This window comes from Antrostomus carolinensis, unplaced genomic scaffold (assembly GCF_000700745.2).
Source record: "Antrostomus carolinensis isolate BGI_N321 unplaced genomic scaffold, ASM70074v2 scaffold8997, whole genome shotgun sequence".
Lineage (NCBI taxonomy): Eukaryota > Metazoa > Chordata > Aves > Caprimulgiformes > Caprimulgidae > Antrostomus > Antrostomus carolinensis.
The window spans coordinates 50,708-71,208 of NW_010328009.1; the positions used below are offsets into that span (position 1 = coordinate 50,708).

Here is a 20,501-nt window from a genome sequence, read left to right on the forward strand (position 1 = left end):
AGAAAACATACATCAAAAGTTTCTCTTCTCCTCATGTTCTGCAGGAGCAAGCAGGGGAGACAGAGGCTCAGCAAACCGCCTCACACGAACACAAAAATCCCTCCCGGGGTATGCAGGACAGCTGAAAGGTTTTCATTCAGTCTCCTAGAGCATCCCCAACGTGCTACCCAACAACTGTCTCGGGGCAGCATTTCTCAGCCTCTCTTGGGAGAAAGGACTTGGAAAGAAAAGCACCTGGAAACCAAACACAGGAACAAGCTCTCACAGACTCTCCACTCCAGCCAGCAACGGAGTTGTTGCATATTGTGAATTTTCAACCACAAGATCCTGGTGGCAAGAACACTTGTCTTCACAGAGTCTGTTTTGAGGCCTGTATCCAAGGGCTTCCCCCTCCCAAAGTTTAAGATCATGAAATGGATTCAAGATTGACCACTAAACCATACATATTCCTCAGCAAAAGAGAAGCATGTTGATGCAAGAGAGGCATTTAGAAACAAATATATACATATCACATCTGCTCCCTAGGAAAATATGTACAGTTATCTAGATCCACATTTAACTGAAGGAAATTAAAATCATCTGTGAAAAAGCCTCAGAGGAAAAAGATTGTCAAGTCTTTGTGCATTGTTTGAGAGTTTAAAGGGGTCTGTGCCCCAAAACTTACATTTGAGTCAGCTCAAGACTCCAGTGTACAGCTAAGGAAACAAAAATCACATTTCTAATTGGGAAATATCGTTCCAGTTCAGTAGTCAGCAGCCAAGGTTTGCAGGAGCTCGCAGACATTCCGAAACACAACTTCAGACTCCGCTCTATAATACCATTCTTCAGAAGAAGCGATCCACACGCCACGGAACACCTGCTTCATTCTGGAGACGTACTTGGTCTTATTTGGATCTAGTACGTATTGATTGTCTTCAGCAAAAGAGAAGCCACAAAAGGCTGAGAATGCAAGGACAGTGTTCACATTCATCCTCTAAAAAGATCACTGACAAGTTCCAAGCACCATTCACAGGAAGAAACTGCCTGGTCTCTTTATACATATATATATATATATATATAAAATTTTATTTTTTAATAAAAATGACTTTTTCCTGGCATTTCCCCTTATGTAAAGTCAGCAGGTAGAGGTTCGCTTTCTGTATTGTTGGATAAGGGGGACCAGGCACTCTGGAAGTCCTGTCTGGAGCAAAAAGGGGTGATCCAGAAGTTCTTGTGCCGTTGCTCTTTCTAGTGGATCCCGTGTCAACATCCTTTCCAAGAAGTCTCTCAGAACTGGGGAGGTCTGTGGAAAAGCAACCAACCAAGTCAGCCCCGTAAAGGAACAAGGCAACAGCTCATGTGACAACAGGTTGCTGGGGCAGGTTTAGTTAGAGAGGATCCTGTGCATTGCAATCCGTGGCCCTGCTTCTGCAGACACACACCACCAGATACGATGCTTCTTAAGCTACAGCAATAACTCTGCCACTGGTAGGCACATTTACACAGGTTGTTTTCTTTTTAATGAGGCACAGCAAATTAAGACAAGACTGCCTGCCATGTACTTCCATCTACATTAATTTTGTTTCCCATTTTGTTATTTGATCTTTTCTGTATTTCAGCTCAGAAATTCACCAGAATTCCTGCTATCCTGGACACATCACTTTGGGTGTGAAGCATCCATCAATTAATTTTTTTCCTGGCTACAGATAATTGAAGAAGTCATTAAATAAGATTCCCAAATAGGTTTTGAGAGTCTGGAAACCTGATGCTGCTGGTACAAGATGAAGAAACTGCAGAACAGTGTATCAAAAACCTGAATGATCTTGGCAGGTTTGTCCTTTGAAAGGTGTAAAAGGCTGTGGAGTAGCCAGACCCAAGAACCACTTAAAAGCACTGCACATCTCTTGCTGGTGGTAATCCTCTGCATCATTAAAAATGAATAAAAAATGAACATGATATATATTTATTTATTTTAATGCTGCTAACTACGTCCATTTCAGATTGGGGGCATTTTCCCAGCTCTGGTTAACTTAGAAGAAGATCATGAAATACTGTTCACACTGAGTTACTGCTAATTTCATGAGGGCTTTGAATGGCTTCACTATGGTTGCTAGAGGGAGAAGGCACACCACAGCTAAGTCCAAGCACCAGGATCCAGCCTTGATCACTCTCTCAATAAATATAGTTGGGCTTTAGAGAAGCAGCAGATGTCCCAGGTCCATTTAACCTGCTGCACCCAGTCCTGCAGGAACTGATCCCAGGGAGCCATTAACTGTCAGCAAAATGGGGGGCTGGATCCACAGCTGGTGCTGAGCTCCACTCAGACGGCAAGGAAAAGGGGGAGGATGGCCACCAGCCTGGCAATCCCAAGATCTGCTGGAAGCCAGTTTGCAAGCACCAGGTCCAGAATGTGACCTTGAAATTTTCATTAGTGTTGCAAAGAGAAAGAGGAAAGAGCAGCTGTTGATGGTGGAGTGTATGCTGTTAGTTCAGCAGTCTACTCTGCTAAATAATTCAGTTTTAGCAGCTGCAGATATTCTGATTAATTGGAAAGGCCAGATAGCTCAGAATGCTGCAGAAGCTATTTGATCTCAGAGGCTTGGGCTGAAATGAAAGGAAGACTGCTCTAAGTGGTGACTAAAAGGTAATCACTGTATTTCTTATGTCACTGCTACCTTTTCTATAAGAAACCATGAGGTTGAGTTCATCTTCAAAGCAGCTGCAGCGTCTCCATGAGCTGCTGTCTGTGCTGAGCTCTCCTGCTCTGACCATAACCCAGTCTTGGCAGTTCAGAGAGCCACGAAGCCAGAAACTCCCAAGAGCAAGGATCCTCCTGTTTTCTTCTCTAGAAGATGAGCTGCTCTGTCACCAGCAGCAAGATATTAACTGTTAGGTCTGCCTGAAGCAGCTTTGATTTGCGTTATCAGGGTTATGCCCAAGGGACCTTCCATTATCAGGACTATTTCCCAAACCAGCCACTAGCTGTCAGCAGCAGCTTGCAGCCACTGAGTCACCAGGGCCAAAGAAGTTCCCCAAGAAACGTCCTAGCAGGATCACTTTCACAGCCAGCTTTATGGGGAAAGGCTGATACGGATGTTTCCCCACGATAATCATCAGGTTTACAAGTGTGTGCCAGTATGCTCACCCTGTGGAAGTTTTTCAGTTTGGGAGGAGGACTGTCACGGAGCCTCTTCATTGCCTGGACTGGAGAATCACTAAAATAGGGAGGTTCTCCATCCACCATCTCTATCACCATGATCCCCAGGGACCAGATATCCACCTGTGGGAGCCAATGTCACATCAATACACACAGTTCAGAGCAACAACTCCTTGCTTTGTTGCTTTCACAAAGTCTACAACACCCCACCCATGACAAACGTTAGGGAGAGAGTAAAACATTAACCCACTGGATGCTATTGGACTCCTTACCGCAGTTTAACCGACAGCATTCCACCTGGGACTGAGCCACCCTGGTGTTGCAACATGCAAAGGCCTGCAAGTAACTGCTTGTGCTACATCTGGTTGGTTGGTAAACAGAACTAATCAGTCTGCTGCCACCCGCCCTTCATTTCAGAGCTCCCATCTGTGCCTCCCCTCCTCTCCTCCCCTCCCTTTATGGCATTGATTGATTTACTGATCCGTATCATGGCACAGGCTGCTCCTGGCTAACATCTGTCCACACTTCAGCAGAGACAAGTCTGTGCCAAGCTTCAGGTATAAGAATAGAGTAAGTTTACACCTTGTTCCCGGAAGCAGAACAACCTGTTTTTCTACTGTTTTAGGAAATACCGGTATCTTCACAATCAAATCTGTAGTCATAGTTGTATCTGTGTTTTAAATAGACTCTAGAGGCTCTTCCTAGAAAAGCCAATAGTTATTTTCCTGTGAAACTTCAGAATTTTATTTGCTGCCTCTCCTGATATTAGGGAAGTGGTCCCTTACCTCGGTAGTGTATGGTATCCTTGCAATAACTTCTGGAGCCATCCAGTAGGGAGTACCTACTAGGGACTTTCTTTTAGGTACATCTTTACTGATCTGAGCACAGAAGCCAAAATCTGAAAGTTTGACCTGTACAAAGAGAAAAGCAACCAACCTTAAAAATAATTTTTGAGCAACACAGAGGGAAACACCAAAGACAGAGTAAGAGGACAAGTGAACAGAAAGGAAATGAGGAGACAGGCTAAGGCTACAGAAGACAGGAAACAATTTGTCTGAGGAAACACACCCTTCCATCCAGTGTCAGAAGAATGGAATCGCTCTTAATGTCTCGGTGAATGACCCCCTGAGAGTGAAGATATGACAGAGCCTGCAGCACTGATTCACACACTGTTGCAATTTGCTCTTCATTTAGCCTGAAATTAAAGACAGAGGAGTTTAATTGTACTGGGCAGCAGACAGTGCTCATTCACAGGTCCCATCAAAGGCACGGTGCAATTCTGAAGCGGAATGGCAGATACGTATTTTGGTTTCCCATGGCCATTAACCATCTCACTTTTACTGTTCTTCTATCACTGTCTTTTAATGTTGAAAAGTTTTTTTCTTGATGGTTAGCAGTTTCAAGTTTTCATAAGTCTAATGCAGAGAAAGTGCATTTTAAATCTTGGATCCAAATTCATTCTGCAAGATGCTGTTTCAAGCAATTCTGATAGGCCAGACTGCTTCTTCATGCCAAGGTGCCACAGTAACTGTTGAGACAGCTTTTTTTAAAGCAAATACAGTCAACCTATTGTTCACAAGGCATATTGGGCAACTTTATCCAGAAAGCATCAAAACATGTCATTTGCTAGACAATATAGGGATCCTTTACCGGTTTCTTGCAGCTAGACACTGTGGATACTCTCACACCTAACTAAAGGTGGCACAGGTTACCAGCAGGGAAGACACTCCTGAATTTCAGCAGTCTCTCTGTTAGCACACTGAGTACGAGCACCAAGAGCCTTGTCTTAAGAGGCTCTTGCTCTCTGGAATATCGACACAAGAACCTTCGTGATCGAATGTAAGTGAAAATGGTAGAAATGAAAATTCCTCCTGCAACTGGGGCAGCGACAGGATTCTCTGCACACGTACACTGAGCAATGCTGGGAGTATTTCAATTTGAGAACTTTTGATTCTCAGCCCATCTCTAGCAGTTGTTTCAAACAACTCTGAGTCAAGGGCATAGAAATGACACCTCCTCAAATCCAGATCTGCAGGTAAGGTCGAGGAGAAGAGAGCGCTGAGGAGGCAGAACTGTGCAGAGCACACCAGTACCTTCAAAATACATAAAAGCAATTTCTACACATTCATGAGGGAGGTTGCACTTTACACTTCCATTCCTTGTTTGATATTCCGTATCTTACTCCACCAAACTGACCACCTGACCAGGACACACCACATGTTGTGGCTAAGCTGTGCCATGCTGACAGCAAATCTATCTGCAGGATGGCAGAGGGCTACCTTTGCCATGATGATTTAACATCTAAAGGGGGAACAGGGACTTCAACACAGAACTCAGCCTGTTTAGAAACAGTGGTCTCCATGTCACAGCACATGAGCTGTAAGAAAAGCTGATACACTTCTGAGCTCTGACAGGAGGTGGTACACTTCCACCTTGTCACTATGGAATTTGGTTTCAGTCAAGTGACTGCCTAGTGTAAAACAGATTACTAGAGGATTAGCTCACTCCTGGAGATGCAAATCAGTTATCACCTTCAGCAAATGTTTAATGAGTGGAACGAGGGTATTTTCCTTCCTGTGAAACTGATAAAGGCTTGCAGTTTACTTCTGATAAATGTTATGGTTATAACAGATCCTGTTTCCACTGTATGGAAAAACAAGCATTCATTAAAAGGTTCAACAGAAGGCTTCGCAAAATAACTCAAATCCAGGCTGGGGTCCCACAATGGAATTCAGTCTCACTGGTGGATAGAAACTACAAAAATCCTTCAAAAAACCTCTGCAGAATATTTTTTTATTTTTATCTATAGTTTCATTAGTTCTAATACCAGCTAAGAGCTCCGAGAGTTTCACTGGCTCTGCAGTGCTGTAACTCTGCACTCTTTAAGACTAAATGTTCTTTTTCCTTTCCAGGAGCAGGTACATGACTTACAGCAAAACTTGATTCTCAGCCCCTGAGATGCAGCTCTGAACTCACTGCTGGAAGGCCTGGCCACCTAAAGTGTCTCCAAGACACTCCTGACAGATGGGCTTGTAGCAGCTACAAAGGACAAAGTGCTTTTTTAATGCCTCCCAAACACATCACAGACACAAATCCAAAACAGAGAATCCAACAGAGCAAGATATATATCCACCACCAGCTCAGTAAAGGCTGGTCAAAGCATGGACCTGAATTAAAGGCATACTATGATTAAAAGAGGCAGATACAATTAGTGTCAGCAGTACTGTGTAATTGTCATCCAATTAAGATTCTGAATCTTCAAAAAAGGAAAGCTCATCCTACAGACTTTCTTGGTCAGTCCCTGCACAGTGTGCAGCCTCGCAGGGCTGCTCGGAGGCAGGAGGAGGGTGCTCCAGGGTCATGGGTAAGACATGATCATCTTAAGGGCAGCTCCAGAACGCCTTGTGAGTGGGACTCCAGAGGCCATTTGAGAACAACTTCTTTGCCCTACAGGAATGCTTTGGTCATTAATTAATATGAAGTGGTGCAAGTAAGAAAACAAATTTAGGAGAGTGTCCAGCAGTTGCTGTCTTTAGGCAATGAAATTTGGGAAGCAGACCAGATCTCAAGGCTCTGCTGCACTTCTCCTGAGAAGTTAGCTGCAAATTCAGCCTCACTAAGGTTGTACCACTGAAAACTATTTCTTCATGCTCTTTAATTCTTATTCAATGAGCTTCCTGGCCAGGATACAACAAATATAGTAAACATGAGTACTGTGTTTTATAGAGAAGGTCATCAAGTAGATGAAAAGTGGGTATCTAAAGGGATCAGTACTGTAAATGAGCTCCCTTCTACATCAGAAGTATTATCAAACTTCAAATGGATGACAGTTATAGCGTGTAATAGTTTCAGGGCACTGAAATCACAAGATCTCTGAGGGAAACTATTCTTCTTAGCAATCTCCACCCTACTGCTCTTGCCTGTCAGGTGGGAACACGAGTGTTGATGTTTCAGGTTTTGCTTCGTACCTGATCTGAGACACAATGTCTGTGAGGGCTCCTCCCTGCAGGAACTCCATCAGCACCCAGAGCTCCTCTCCCACTAGATAGCTCTTGTACATCTCCACCACGTTGACATGTTGATAGTCCCTCATTATCACCACCTGTAAAAAATACAGTGATTTTGTGGTGGTCACTTGTCCACTAACAACCTCATCCAACAAAGCAAGCATGCACAACCCTGTGAGTACAACACAGTCACTTCCACCCCCCCAGTCATTTTTCTTCTTGGTATTTGCATCATTCTATTAGAAGGAAGATGTCTCCTGCCTTTCCCTTCTTTTGACCACACCGCCTGTTGCCAGGGCTTTACAGTGGACAGCAGAACCCCACTTCTCCTCACTGCACTCACCTCATTAAACAGGAGCTCCCGCCGCTGCTGCTTTCTCAGATCCATCATTTTCACCGCCACCTGCCGCCCCGAGTGCTTCTCCCGAGCAATGCAGACGATGCCTGTGGACCCTTCACCAATCTTTACATAGTTCTCCAGCAATGTCCGGGGATCCCCCTGGTCCACAACCATCCTAAGGGCAGCTTTGAACTGCTCATGAGTCACAACCACCGGGTCCTCACTGGCCAGCTGCCCTTTCACGGAAGAGTCCTGGGGAAGGTGAAGGTTGCTAGAACTAGTCTGAGTCTGCCGGTTCCTGGGAGATCCTGCCGGTGACGGCCTGCCTGGTGGCACTGCAATTGCTTTCTCCACTGCTGGTGATTTCTGGGGTGTCCCAGCATCTGAGATCATCCTGGGGAAATCAGATGCAGGCTGATCTGATGGAAGAGATTGGGCTTTGGCTGCAGGGCTGCGTGGGGAACCCCACTGCTGGGGCCTGAAGAAAGCATTGGGCTTTGAGAAGAACAAATACGAAAATAGAAGAAAGAAAAAGTGATGGTTAGATTAACAAGAAGAAAGAAGTGTTGGGATTCAGCTGCATGTTATGTCATTCTGGTCCAGCACATTTTGCAGCAGACTGGAGCCAAGAGCTCTAGGTTCTTATCTCTGGGTTTGCCCAACATATGCTGCATGACAAGGGGAAGCCACGTGGATGCAGATTTTCGAGAATCAGTTACAGGATGGCTGCTGTGCTTTAAGGACCTCCAGAATGCAGGAGTTTATTAAAAGGGACTTTTAAAGCACATGCTTTTTAAAAAAAAAAAAAAAAAAAAAAAAAAAAAGCCCAAAAGCCAAAACACACAGAAAAATACCAGCTGCTAAAAAGCATCCCAGCCTTGCCACCAAAACTCAGGGGCAACCTGTGTTGCAGAGAATTTTAAAATCCTTTATCCCGCTGTGCCTCTGATCTTCCTCTATATAAAAGGAAAGAGGATTCATGCCAAAGCTGTAAATCACTTTGATGTCTTGGCCTAATTCCCTTTGGGTAATTATGCTCTGCCTACTGAAAACTCTCTCTGCACTTGCCACTGGTACCTGCAGAGCATTCCTGTCCATCAGACACAGAATTCACACTCTGGTTTGGGAAAAGCATCATGAACCAGAGCAGCTGTGGGTGGCCAGCGTGACACTTCAGCTACACAGAGCCACCTGCCACTTTGCCATCCTCCTGTCTCAAAACTGACCTGCAGTGAATTTGGATGAGCAGTGCTCTTTCCCCAAAGCACTCGAGGCTTTCAGAGACCTCCCACTCAAGTACCAAGCAGGTCCAACCCTGTTTAGTTTGAGATCCAGTGAGATCACAGCCTGAGGTAATGTGGCTTCAGGACACGCATTCCCGTGCGAGCACTACACACAGGTCTCCCAAAGAGGCTAAAATTTGAAGTGCTAATACTCACCCTGGAAATGTTGACTAATTAAAATTCAACATTAGGTTAGGTATAAAATACATTACATATTTAGTTATATGTAAAATAACAGTGGATCTGACAAAGTAGCAACTTCAGAAAGAGCAAGCCAATCATTTATATTACAGGGCAAAATAAAAACTTCAAAGCAACGAGCTTTTTCTCTCTCATAATTCAGACAGATTATTAATAAAGTTAATAACATGGGTATGGGAACCAAAAACTGCCAATAGATACATTTTTGAAAGAGCACTCACTCTCTCTGTCTCAGACAGAAAATAATTGCATAGGATTTAATTGTATGTGCTTTGGTTTTTAATCAAGGATTTTTGTCCACAGTGAACTCTGCACCAGCCTCACACACATCCAGCTCATTTCCACACAGAGGCCATCGGGGCGCAGGGACGCGCAAACACACGCTGCCTGTCAGGAGTTACTTCCTCCTCATTTACCAGCTCCACCCCTGTAGTCCTGTAGAAACACGCTCATGGCAACCAAGTATTTATTTCCCAATTCTTGTTTTGTCTCAGGAGAGAGAGAGGGAAAAAAAAGAGGGGGTTTATATAACCTAGAGCATGCAAAAGGGCACACAACATGCTGGCAAGCTCACGCATGTTTGTCTAACCACACGTAAATATTATTTCCTGCTCCTGTAATTTGACAGCCCCTGTCACACATTTTCAGTCTCTGGACATTTTGAGATGTCACTGGTTCTGCCATTCCTTCCCCCAATATTAAGTTGAAAAGAAAGAGCACTCGACCTTCCCATGGTGACTACAGGCAGGCTGTCAAGGCACCCACGTCCCCATTTTCAGCCAATTATATCTCCTTTCCATTTCACCTGCAATTACACATTTCTTACACATCACAGTCACACATCATCATCTCATCATTTGTAAGGGAGACTAAGGTCTTAATCACTGGAGGCTGTTAAGAACAGCTGAGATAAACAATTGCCAGTGTTGGCACAGACCCTTCACTGGAGCAGGGAGATGGACTAGATAACCTTGAGGTCTTTCCCACTCCTCCCACAAGCAGCTCGAGTTCAAACACACTCAAGCACACGCGCCATTTGACCAGTAACCGCTGCTCCTCCCCGTGAAGGTGCTGAGACACAGTAATGACACTTTTGCCAGAGATGAAAGAAGTGGTCAGTTCTCCTGAGTACTCAGAGGATGGTGTCCAGCCAGTACAGATCAGTCCAGAGACAGCAGTAAGTGTCTTTGTGCTACACAAGAACTGCATTCCTCTAAAACCCCACTCCCTGGGAAGGGGAATCTGCAGGGGTGAAGCTGTGCTGAAAGCCTTGAGCCTGATCCTCATGCAAAGCCAGGTCAGAGCGAGCCCCACTGCGCAATACACTTCAGAGCAGTCCATTTTGTTGGGCCAGTGGTTCCTGTCATCTTCCCCCAAGTTCAGGGACTCCACGCCTGCTGGAAACGAGCCTGGCCTAGCACCAGCCCAGCACAGCCTGTGAAATCACCAGGAGCTGTGCAAGGACAGCGAGTGCTGGGTTTGCCTGGGATGAATTAGAAGCAGTGGCCTCAAGGGCTGTGTTTCCTCTCCAGTAACAGGAACCAGAGTTTTTCTCCTCGTTTAATGAGTGACTCATTCATTCAGGATAGTTTTCCTGGGGGGGATGTAGCTATGAGCTGGCCCATCCTTACCAAAAACCAACAGTCAGATTTCCTGTTTGACAGTACAGTGGGTGCTGATGGAAACGTTCCTACTGGAGGCAGGTTGGCAGATAGAGCTACAGCCAACAAGCTCTCCTGAGGTACTTCTGTTTTGCACAGGCAAAAGAATACATTCCTAATGTAAATTATGGCCATTTCCCAAATGGCAAAAGCACATTTATGCTAGTATAACGGCATTTAAGTTATGCCTTTACTACTAGAAAGGCAAAAATAAGTAAGTCCTCTACCTCCTTCCCAGCCTGCACTCCTGCAAGCACAGCTCCACTAACAAGCCTTAGATCTGGCTGCCATTTTGAGCTGAGCCTACCAGTATGTTCTGTGAAGCTTAGCTGGACTACACATTTCCCCTGTCCAGGACTATTTTGATTCCAGCATTATTCATAACAATAACAGATGGTTGCATGATGTTTGCAATTAAATTTGCTCAGCTGTGTAAGTAACCTCTGGAACTGTGAAGTCAACACTGCACTCACTCGAAAATATCGAATAACTGTACCTTTATCTGCAGGGAAGGGCCGGACTTGTTTGAGCCGCTGGATGAGGAGAACACACTGCGCAACAGCCTCCTCTTCAAGCTGTTCTCCCTGGATTTGGAGCTCGGGCTGCCCTCCCCTGAGGGCCTGGAGTTTGCTTGTCGGAGGAGACAAGGCTGAGGCCAGCACTCTTCTGAGCTCTTTTTTCCTGTCTTCTCGCTCTCCCCCGACAGAGTTGGCATGTGCTGCAAACCAGAGGCGCGCTGGAGGCAGCTGCCGTCAGTGCCCTGGAACTCCGAAGGCCCAAGGGACTGCGCTTTTGTCACCATGCCATTGGGATGAGGCTGTCCTTCCAACCGGGGCTTATAATCTGGCCACATCGTTTGCCTCCGGGTCACCTTGGTCCCACCATTGCAGTTGAGGTAGTTTCCATATTTGTCTGCCCAGTCTGCTTCAGGACTCTGAAGATACATGTCTGGGGGTCTGTCTTCCCCCAGGAGCCCGAGGGACTGGGCTCTCCTCCTGCTGGTGGGGCTCCTTCCCCTTAGAGTGTTGGAACTGATGGCAGAAAGCTTCTGGATGTCGTTGAGTATCCCGGAGATATAGCCTTCCACTTCCACAGTGCTGCCTCTCACCACCGTCTGTGAAATAGAGGAGGATGGCAGGGGTTAGAGCTGTAAAAATTAAGGCTCAGTTTATCTTGACAAAGGTTAGATTTTGTCTGTCTAGCCAAAGATTGCTCAAGGAATTTAGGAAAAAAAACAGAAATGTTGCTTTCTGTCTTTTTTTTTTTATTGTCCTTTACTAAAGAAGAGAGAGGAATCGTTGGGTTACATCCTTCTGTCAGAGGCAGCAGTGCCTTCAGCCAGAACAGTGAATCTGCTGCTGCATTCGCATTCTAAAGGACAACCTTAGAGCCAAACTGGGCTGTTTTAGCACCCCTGACTCTTGTGCCGAAATTGTGCTACACTACATCACCACCTCAGGCTCAATGAGCTCCTGAGAGTAGCAGTTCTCAGAAGGTACGGCACGCCCCAAGCTCTATCTGCAAAAATCACCTTGCTGTTCCAATACAAGGTTCATCTCTCCCCTGCACCATGCTCAGCACTGCTGTAATCAGCCTCCCTTAGCTGGTTCTCTCAATTTTTGCTAATGCATCTTAATCCTGACCAGGGAAGACCACAGCGTTCCAACACTGCATCCTGCTTCTGTTCTGCCAAGCTATTATAATTAAAAATGATGAACAAAGGGTCACAACAGCTCATAACTGCCCTGTAAGCAAAGGATGAAGAACAAGGCTTCCATCCAAACAAGCAACAGCACTATACAAGTAGGACACCTGAAGCTGTTGGTGTATTATGTAGCATTCTACCTTGTTTATTCTGGAACTGAAAAGCTCACAGAAGCTTTTTTAGTACTGGGAACCAAAACATTTCATTTCTTCATAGAAATTCACAGCACAGGATCACTCCTACACTTTCATGAATCTCTGCCTGAGGAAAGTCCTTCCCTGGAGTGATGGCAATCTTCTGTTTGCTAACTGAACTCCAGGGATCTTCTAAAGATGCTGAATTAATTACACTGAGCCTAATATTTAGCTGGTACAAAACAGTAGCTCCAGTAATTTCAACAGAATGCCACCACAGTGCACAAAATGAGCACCCGGTTTGCTCAGCATCTGAGAATGAAAGGCAGAAGAGAAGATTTTGTCAAACAAGGTGAAAAAAGGACAGTTTGACTCATCCCACTGCATGCACAACATCACCTGCAGCAGGAGATGCAGTCCTGTTGTAGCAATACACCTCCCTCACTACATCCACGCTCCTTCCTCCATGGTCCCAACTGCAGTCCACTCGTTCCTAAAACTGTTTCCATCAATTTTGCACCAAAAGTAAACAACCGAGGACACTCCTTCCTAAAACTGTTTCCATCAATTTTGCACCAAACTCGATAGGGAAAAAAATACCAAAATGAAATAGTCAGGAAGCCGGTCTCTGAAATCTGTCAGTGGGGTGGAAGGAGTCTTCTGTCCACTCTCATTCACCCATTAGAAACGCCAGACATTCACCTCAGTAACACACTCAATTGAGAGCACTGAGCAGGGACAGTGTAACACGCACACCCCCACGTCACACAGCACTCAGCAGGATGCCTCCACACCCTTGCTCGTGCTTGCACAGGCAGATGGGAGAGAAAGAGGCCCTCCTCCAACGCTCACTGATGGTTCAATGTTTCTACATACTGGGAAAAAGAATAACTCAAAATAAAGTTGGAAGAAGTTGGCTCTCAAGAGGCCAAAGTAGATGGACAAAAGTCATTCCAGAAAGACTTATGTCGAACATGGTTTCAAAACAAGACATCTCCAAGAACAGATGCCCTCTAGAGAAAATCTATTCCAGTGCTCACCTCACCTCCTAGTTAAAAACTTCCTGAACCTAGACTCAAGTCACTCCTGTCGCACTTCTAGTCCACTCAGTCCTGTCCCCAGCAGACAGAGAAGAGGGGAGTTAGCTGTACTCTGCATCTGTGTTTAAAGACTGCATCAGATTAATGAAGAAACATCCAAATTTGAGCCAGATCTATACAGAGGGCTCTTACAAAGATCAGGCCTTGCTAACTAAAGTTTAGAAGTTATAGTTTTAAAAAGAAAAGCAACCCTTTATAAGCTGCACACAGTACGTGTCACAAAAAGGAAAAACTATGATAGCTGAATCCATGACTATGTATGAGGGCTTGGCCTAATATGGCCAATTAGCAATTAAAAAAAAAATCTTACTATTGATTGGTAGCATTGAACAGGAATTGGTTCAAATTAAATCTACCAGAAATAATCAACTATGTGATGCAGTCTAAGAGAGTATTTGTGACTTGGACTTGCTGGGGAAAAAACAAAAACCAAAACCACCCAGTATGAGTTTAGGATTCTTCTCTAGTGTTTAAAGCCTGTTGGTATTCTGTCCTTGTTCTCTTAAAGCTTCGCACCTCCTTTCAGCTTTCACCATCTACGGTTTTAATAAGTCATAGATGAAAGTACTGACAGGTACTAGACTCAGGACAAACCCAGTAAATCTCTTCATGCACATTTCTATTTTGACAGTGATGCCTCATGCTATTCTTTTGAGTATACTTTTCCTAATAATGGAGAAAATTTGCTCAGTTTGCTCTGAGAATGCCACAGGTACCGTGTCAAGAGCCTGACTGAAGGTAAGATACAGGAGAGAGCTATCATTTCTCCCTGACCCAAAGCCTGTTACCCTGTGATTGATGGCAATTGGGTTGCTTGACATGATTTGTTCTTGATAAATCCAGGCTGCCTGCTACCTCCTAGGAAGTGGTTGCAAATAGATTACTTGCTTATTTGTTCCAGTCTTTCTGGGAATTGAAATTATGCTGACTGATCTGCAATTCCCTGAATTTCATTAGGCCCAGTTGACTTGAATATATCTAACCTAAGAAGTCTCATTTCTGTTCATGTTCTTTTCTTATTCTAGCCTGTGTGCTTATCCCTTCATGCTCGTGTTAATTGTGTGAGCCCACTGACTACAGTTAACCTTTTCAATAAAGACTGAGGAAAATCATTGAACATTGAAGAATTCTCTGTCATCTGTTTTCAACTTCCTCCCGCAATAAGCAGTGAACAAATTCTTTCCTTCATCCTCCTTCTCAGTGTACTTATGATGTCTCCTTAGTGCCCTTTATATTCTTTGAGAATAATATCCTTTTTGTGCCTTAGCCTTCCAGTTTTGTCCCTAAATAAATTTCTTTTCTATTTGCCCTTTATAACTTGACCTAGTTTCCACCCTTCTGAGCAATCCTCCTGCAGTTCAAGCTCATTAGAGAGCTCCTGATCTAACCAAGTTGATCTCTTATTATACATTCTCTGTCTTCTCTGGATTGTGGTCCTATGTCCTACTACATTTTGAACCTCAAAGCACGTTCAGGACACCAGAAAACAGAAGGCAATACTTCCTTTCTTTTTACCTGTTCTTCCTGAGCAAATTTTTCCTTTCCAAATCATTACTGTGCTCAAAGGTCCTGATGTGCCATTTAAATTGCAGGTTTGATTTTTGCATTAATACTTGCATTATACTAAAATGTAGTCCCATTTAGTCCCCATGTTTTAAGCATCTGTGCACAAAAAGCTAAATATATTCATAAGATTGACAACTATTTTCTTTTATGCCCCTTCCTAAAATCCAAGTAGCAATATCTCTATTTTACAATTTACCTTTCAGTTTTTAGGCCCCTGTAGGGTTTTTTTAACTGAGAACAAAAGCTTCCCACAAGCTAGCAAGACTTTAAACACTATAACTCTGTCACCATCCTTCATTTCCTATTCCAAGAGGTCATCATGAATCTGCCTCTCTGCACACAGCAGGTCCCTGCAGTCACTTGTGAACGTACAGTCTCCAGATGCCATTACCGACAGCCAGCCAAGCAGGACAGCCATCTCAACACACCTATCTGCGAGGATCACTGACTTGTTGCTCCTTACCAAAGGACTTGTTTTAAGGACATTCTCCCATTTTCTATGTCCCACTTTCTGCTAAACTGCTGTTTTATAAACCCTTTTAGCCTAAACCCTCATTCAGTCCTGCTCCCTGTTGTCTCTCGTTCACTCAGCCATCCATGAACCGCAAGCTGGTGCTACCCCACTCTCTCCCACTCGGCCTTCCCTGTCAACTTAATTACCAGCCAAATTTGCTCACCCACGAGAATGACAAACTTGCTAAAAAAAGGTCTCTCCACGAATTTTCCTCTTCTCTTCCCTGTGCAACAGATGAACACATCCTAGGTCCTGCCAGCTACCCCAGGAGCTTTCACAGGTCCTTGTTACAGTGACAGGCAGCCAGCTGGTGATTTGAACAGTTAAGGACACTACTGTCCTTATTTCTGATGAGGTTACTACCATCTTAAAAAAAAAAGGCAGTGTTACAGAAGCCCAGACCCTGCTCTCCCCTGAATTCCTTGTGGATCCCACCCATATTCCCATTTAAATATATACGGGGCACTGCAAATATTGCCTCAACTTGGGCCTCCCTGCTAACCCAGGAAGAGGAAAGAGTAGTCTTCCTCTCTTACCTTCATAGGCTGGAGTTGCATCCTCGTAATCCTTGAAGGGTCTACCACTGGCTTGGGGCGCCTCAGTGTGTCTAGAATATTCTGCCATTGAGGTGGCAGGCCCACAAATTTGCCCTCCTTTGGGTCAAATGAGGTGTGGACACGGTGCTCAAAGTTCTGCGGAGCCGAGATCTCCGGGCGTTTCTTCTTCTTCTTGCGGAACATGATGCCTGAATCAGAGAAGACAATACCATCAGCGCTCTTGCATGTCTAGGTAGATATGCCCAATCAGTAATAACACGTGTCAATTATATTGGTTAATTACATTGTATTAAGAATGTTCTCCAGTGACAAGCACTTGAACAATGGAGTTGATCATCTGCTTTTACAGATGAGGAAACAAGAGAGCAATGACATGCTCGAGTCCACCTAGCAGGTGATGGCTGAGGTAGGATTTCTAGCGACCCTTTTAGTGCTCTGCCCGCTGTGAAAGTGCTCCTATTGCAGGAGAAAACAGACGCCTGTTACATCCATAGCTGAGCTCCTACCACTTGGCTTCCTTTATTTCTACAAATTCACATTGCCCGATATAAACATTTTAAATATGAGATATATATTTAGATTTTTCAGGCTTGTACCTAGGTTAAATGGCACACATTGCCCGATATAAACATTTTAAATATCTATGAGATATATATTTAGATTTTTCAGGCTTGTACCTAGGTTAAATGGCTTTGGAGTCCAGCAGTTAAGACAGTGTTGACTGCACTATAAGCCTGGGATGAAGGGTGGTTATGAACAAGGCCCAGGCTGCCTTCTCACTGGTTCCTCCAAGTGAGTAATATACATTTGATTCCCATTTAAAGATGACAGAGTTGTTGCCAAAGAGCGAGCTGCCTAAGATTGATTTTGGATCTCGGTTTTTCTCGCTTAGATAGAGGGTTTGGGAGAGAGAGAAGGTGGTAGGTGGAAATCAAACTCTGTCAGCAGGTAGCTGAAGCAGCTAAAATTAAAAGCCAAGATTCCTTTCCCTTGGCAGCTGAGAGAGACGGTTTGTGTGAACAGTCATTACAATGAACAACAAGCCAAAACCAGCTAACACTTAAATGGACCCAAACACAAAAGACAGACGGGGAAGATGGGGTGAGGGGGAAGTTGCCCCCTCCATAAAGGGAGAGCTCAGAGGTAGGGACATTTTCTATGAAGAGCCAGGCTTTTCACAGTGGAGTGGTGGGAGTCCAAGAGACAATAGGCACAAATGAAAATAAAAGAGGTCTCCACTGGATAGAAGGAAAAACTTTTTTGTGACAGGAGAATCCAGCATTGGAGCAGGTTGCCCAGACAGGCTGTGCAGTCTCCGTCCTCGGAGGTTTTTGAGAGCAAGTTGACTCTTGAAGAAAAAGCCCTTTACAGCCTGGTCTGACCTCAGTGCAGATCCTGCTTTGAGCAGGGGGCTGGACTACAGGTCTCTTGAGGTCCCTTCTCCTCTGAATTGCTCTACGACTCTATTGATGGTTTAATGGCTTTAAAGTTACCAGTATTCCAAGTTACATTTTCCTTTTTGCTGTTGGAGAAACATGTTTAATGGGCAGATGACAGTTGTGTAGATGCAACAGAACCGGTGTGCTCCAGAGCTCACCATCTCCTCTCCAAGATGCTTTCTGTCAATGCACAAGATGAACTGCGCAATGTGAGCTCTAAGGGAGACCAAACAAAGCACAGACCCAGTGCCAAAACTTTTTAGGTAGTTCATTGCTGAAGCTCTCTAGCTTGGGAAAAAGCTGTGCAGGTTCCTTTAAGGCAATTAATATCTACCACAACAAAACCCCCACGTTCATAGGCTCTTTCCTTTCCAATGACAACTTCAATACCAGCATTTGCCTCTCACTAATACTGCTTATAAAGTGATGGAAACACAGTCTCTTCCTTGACATCAGGTAGAGGATTTTTGATCATTTGATCAATTTTGTAGTGACCACTTTTCCCCTGTACAGAGCCTCAGCTTCCAACTATTTGTGCTGCATAAGTATTTACAAGGGTCAGACACAGAACACAGACAGAGATAACATGCTGTGGTGTAGACATGAACACACTTCTAGAGGACACTGGTCTCAAAAGTCAGCACACCTCGTGCTTTTTTTGCCCCACAGTGAAATATTGTCAAACATTTTCCAGGTTCTTCTAAGTGCAAAGTGCAGCCATCAGGTGAACAATGACTTTGCTTCCTACTGCTAGACTGAGATCCTGAAAATGCATAAACACTGGCTTAAAATTTGATTGCCATGTTCCTGTAGTCACTGGGAAGAGTTTGTATGTTGCAGAAGGATCTTTACACTATCTAAACCCCAGTCATGCACTTTATCCTTGGTGAAATACAGCCTGCACACACTGACAACGCTGATGGCAATACTGTGTCCAGAAGCCTGCTAAAGATACCTTACAGCTGAAAAAGAAAGCAAAAGGCTAGGTGACTAAAAAAACACTTACAGAAGAGGTTGGAAGCAGCTGCTCTGCCTCAGAGAGGTTTCACAGCCAGAATAATCTTTGCTTAGAATATGTTCCAAGGAAAACCCAAATACATCTTAATGGAGAGCTTATGTGGAGAGCATCCATGCTCCAGGTCTGTACTGCAACTGCTCACACACAGTGATTCATCTCCAAGGCCCCTCAGGTGCTGCGTATTAACTAATGATCAAGACTAAAGTCATAGGGCAATTCTTTAAGGGAAAAAATAAAAATGCAGACAATCCTGGAAAGGCAAGATATTCTAACAGCTCATGGTGTAGTACTATTCAAACCAACAGCTGGGGCTACTGAGGAGCTTTCCCAGCCTGCCAGGAAAGCAGGAACTAGATCTGTAGTATTATATCAAGTGCTTCAGTCCTGAATTGTTGACTACAGGTCAGTCATGACAGCTACTCGATCCACCAGAACAGGGGCATTTCCAGCCCCAGTAATGTTACTATTTTAACCAGTATCTTTCCTTCTCCTGCTCCTACTCTCACAGCTTCATTCCTCATTTCATCCTCATAATGAGAAGATATTCAGGGCATAGCACACAGTGTCTCAAGTTTGCTCTTTAACTGCTTCAGGTGGTAAGGGGTCCTGTAAAACGTGATGTTACAGACACCACAACCATTAGCACTTGTAGTATCAATTGTTTTCTGGACATTTCAAACATTTCCCCATAAGGAGAATGATTCTAGCTAAACAATTTCAAAATGCAAATTTTTAAAGCCCAGGTGATGTTTTGGCCCCAGACAGCACAGTGGCTCTATGCCAGTGTCTTATGTCTGCATAAGCTTAAAAACTACATTTGTCTATTTACATTAAACCACTATACCTGTCAGTCAGCACCTGGACTACACTCAGATCCCAGATACAAACACAAGCTTCCTAAAGGTAGAAGGAAGCATTGACTAAGTTCATGGTCAGTTTTAGGGTGATGAGCTGGCATGGCTCGCACCCACTTTATTGGCTTATAATAGACATCTTAAACCCAACAAAATGTAATCAACTCCAAATACAACATACCCCTGGGTATCCAGTGACATTTGCTTTATATGCTCAGCATCAATCTTTGATTAAAGACATTGCCAGATCAGACAGGTGGTTTAAAGGTACACTGCATTCACATCACATGAAATTCAGACACTAAAAATAGTTATTTGAAATCCAATGGATTGTAACAGTCTGTGTAGGTTTTGCATTTCATTGAGAAGGTCTGTATTTAACCAGTCTCCTTTCACTTTGTGGGTTTCATGCAAGAGCTATTTACTTGTATTTCCAATACCCAGCTAAAGAATGTTTAAATAAAATACATAAAACAGGTCTTTTCTAAATCAGTAAGAAATTCACAAGAACATTTTATGCATATAATATTTTGTAAATCAAGCCAAACCTGTATTTAAACGTAGACAGCATCCCTTTACTAGAATAACACAAATACTGTGACACTGATTTTATAATAATCTACTAGACTTAGGTCTTTCATTCACTGCTGACAACTGTACTGTAAGAAATGTCACAAACATAAATAATAAAAGTCACTACCACGAGACAAAAGCAGTCGGAGATTGAAATTCTCTCAGCGATCCATTCCCGCTGCCTGGGAAACCACGTTAGATTTTTCAACTCCAGATATAGCTGTTCCTAGATGATACAGTTCCAAAAGCTGTCACATCTGCCAGTGAGCATGAGAAAAAATCCCACAGCCAGCAGATCCAGAGCAGGGGGAGGGATCGGCTGGGAAGGAGGGGCAAGAAGAGAGAAGGGTCAGGCTCAGATGAGAGGAAGGGGTGGGAAGATTAAGGATGGAAGAGAGAAAGGGGAATGAGAG

General features: G+C 44.1%; 1 protein-coding gene across 2 annotated transcripts in view; it reads right to left on the reverse strand.

Moving 5' to 3' along the window:
• Positions 1–1,114: 1,114 nt before the first annotated feature.
• Positions 1,115–20,501, reverse strand: part of PAK6 (p21 (RAC1) activated kinase 6) — a 25,077-nt gene continuing 5,690 nt past the window's right edge. The window contains exons 2-9 of one of the 2 annotated variants that reach the window (XM_010172087.2): positions 16,184–16,392; positions 11,125–11,742; positions 7,487–7,978; positions 7,105–7,238; positions 4,205–4,331; positions 3,922–4,047; positions 3,125–3,259; positions 1,115–1,282 (exon numbers count right to left, since the gene is read on the reverse strand). In XM_010172087.2, coding sequence (XP_010170389.2) covers positions 1,115–1,282; positions 3,125–3,259; positions 3,922–4,047; positions 4,205–4,331; positions 7,105–7,238; positions 7,487–7,978; positions 11,125–11,742; positions 16,184–16,392 — 2,009 coding nt within the window. Of the gene's footprint in view, positions 1,283–3,124; positions 3,260–3,921; positions 4,048–4,204; positions 4,332–7,104; positions 7,239–7,486; positions 7,979–11,124; positions 11,743–16,183; positions 16,393–20,501 lie in introns of those variants that run through there. The other variant, XM_010172088.1, reaches the window with a different exon arrangement.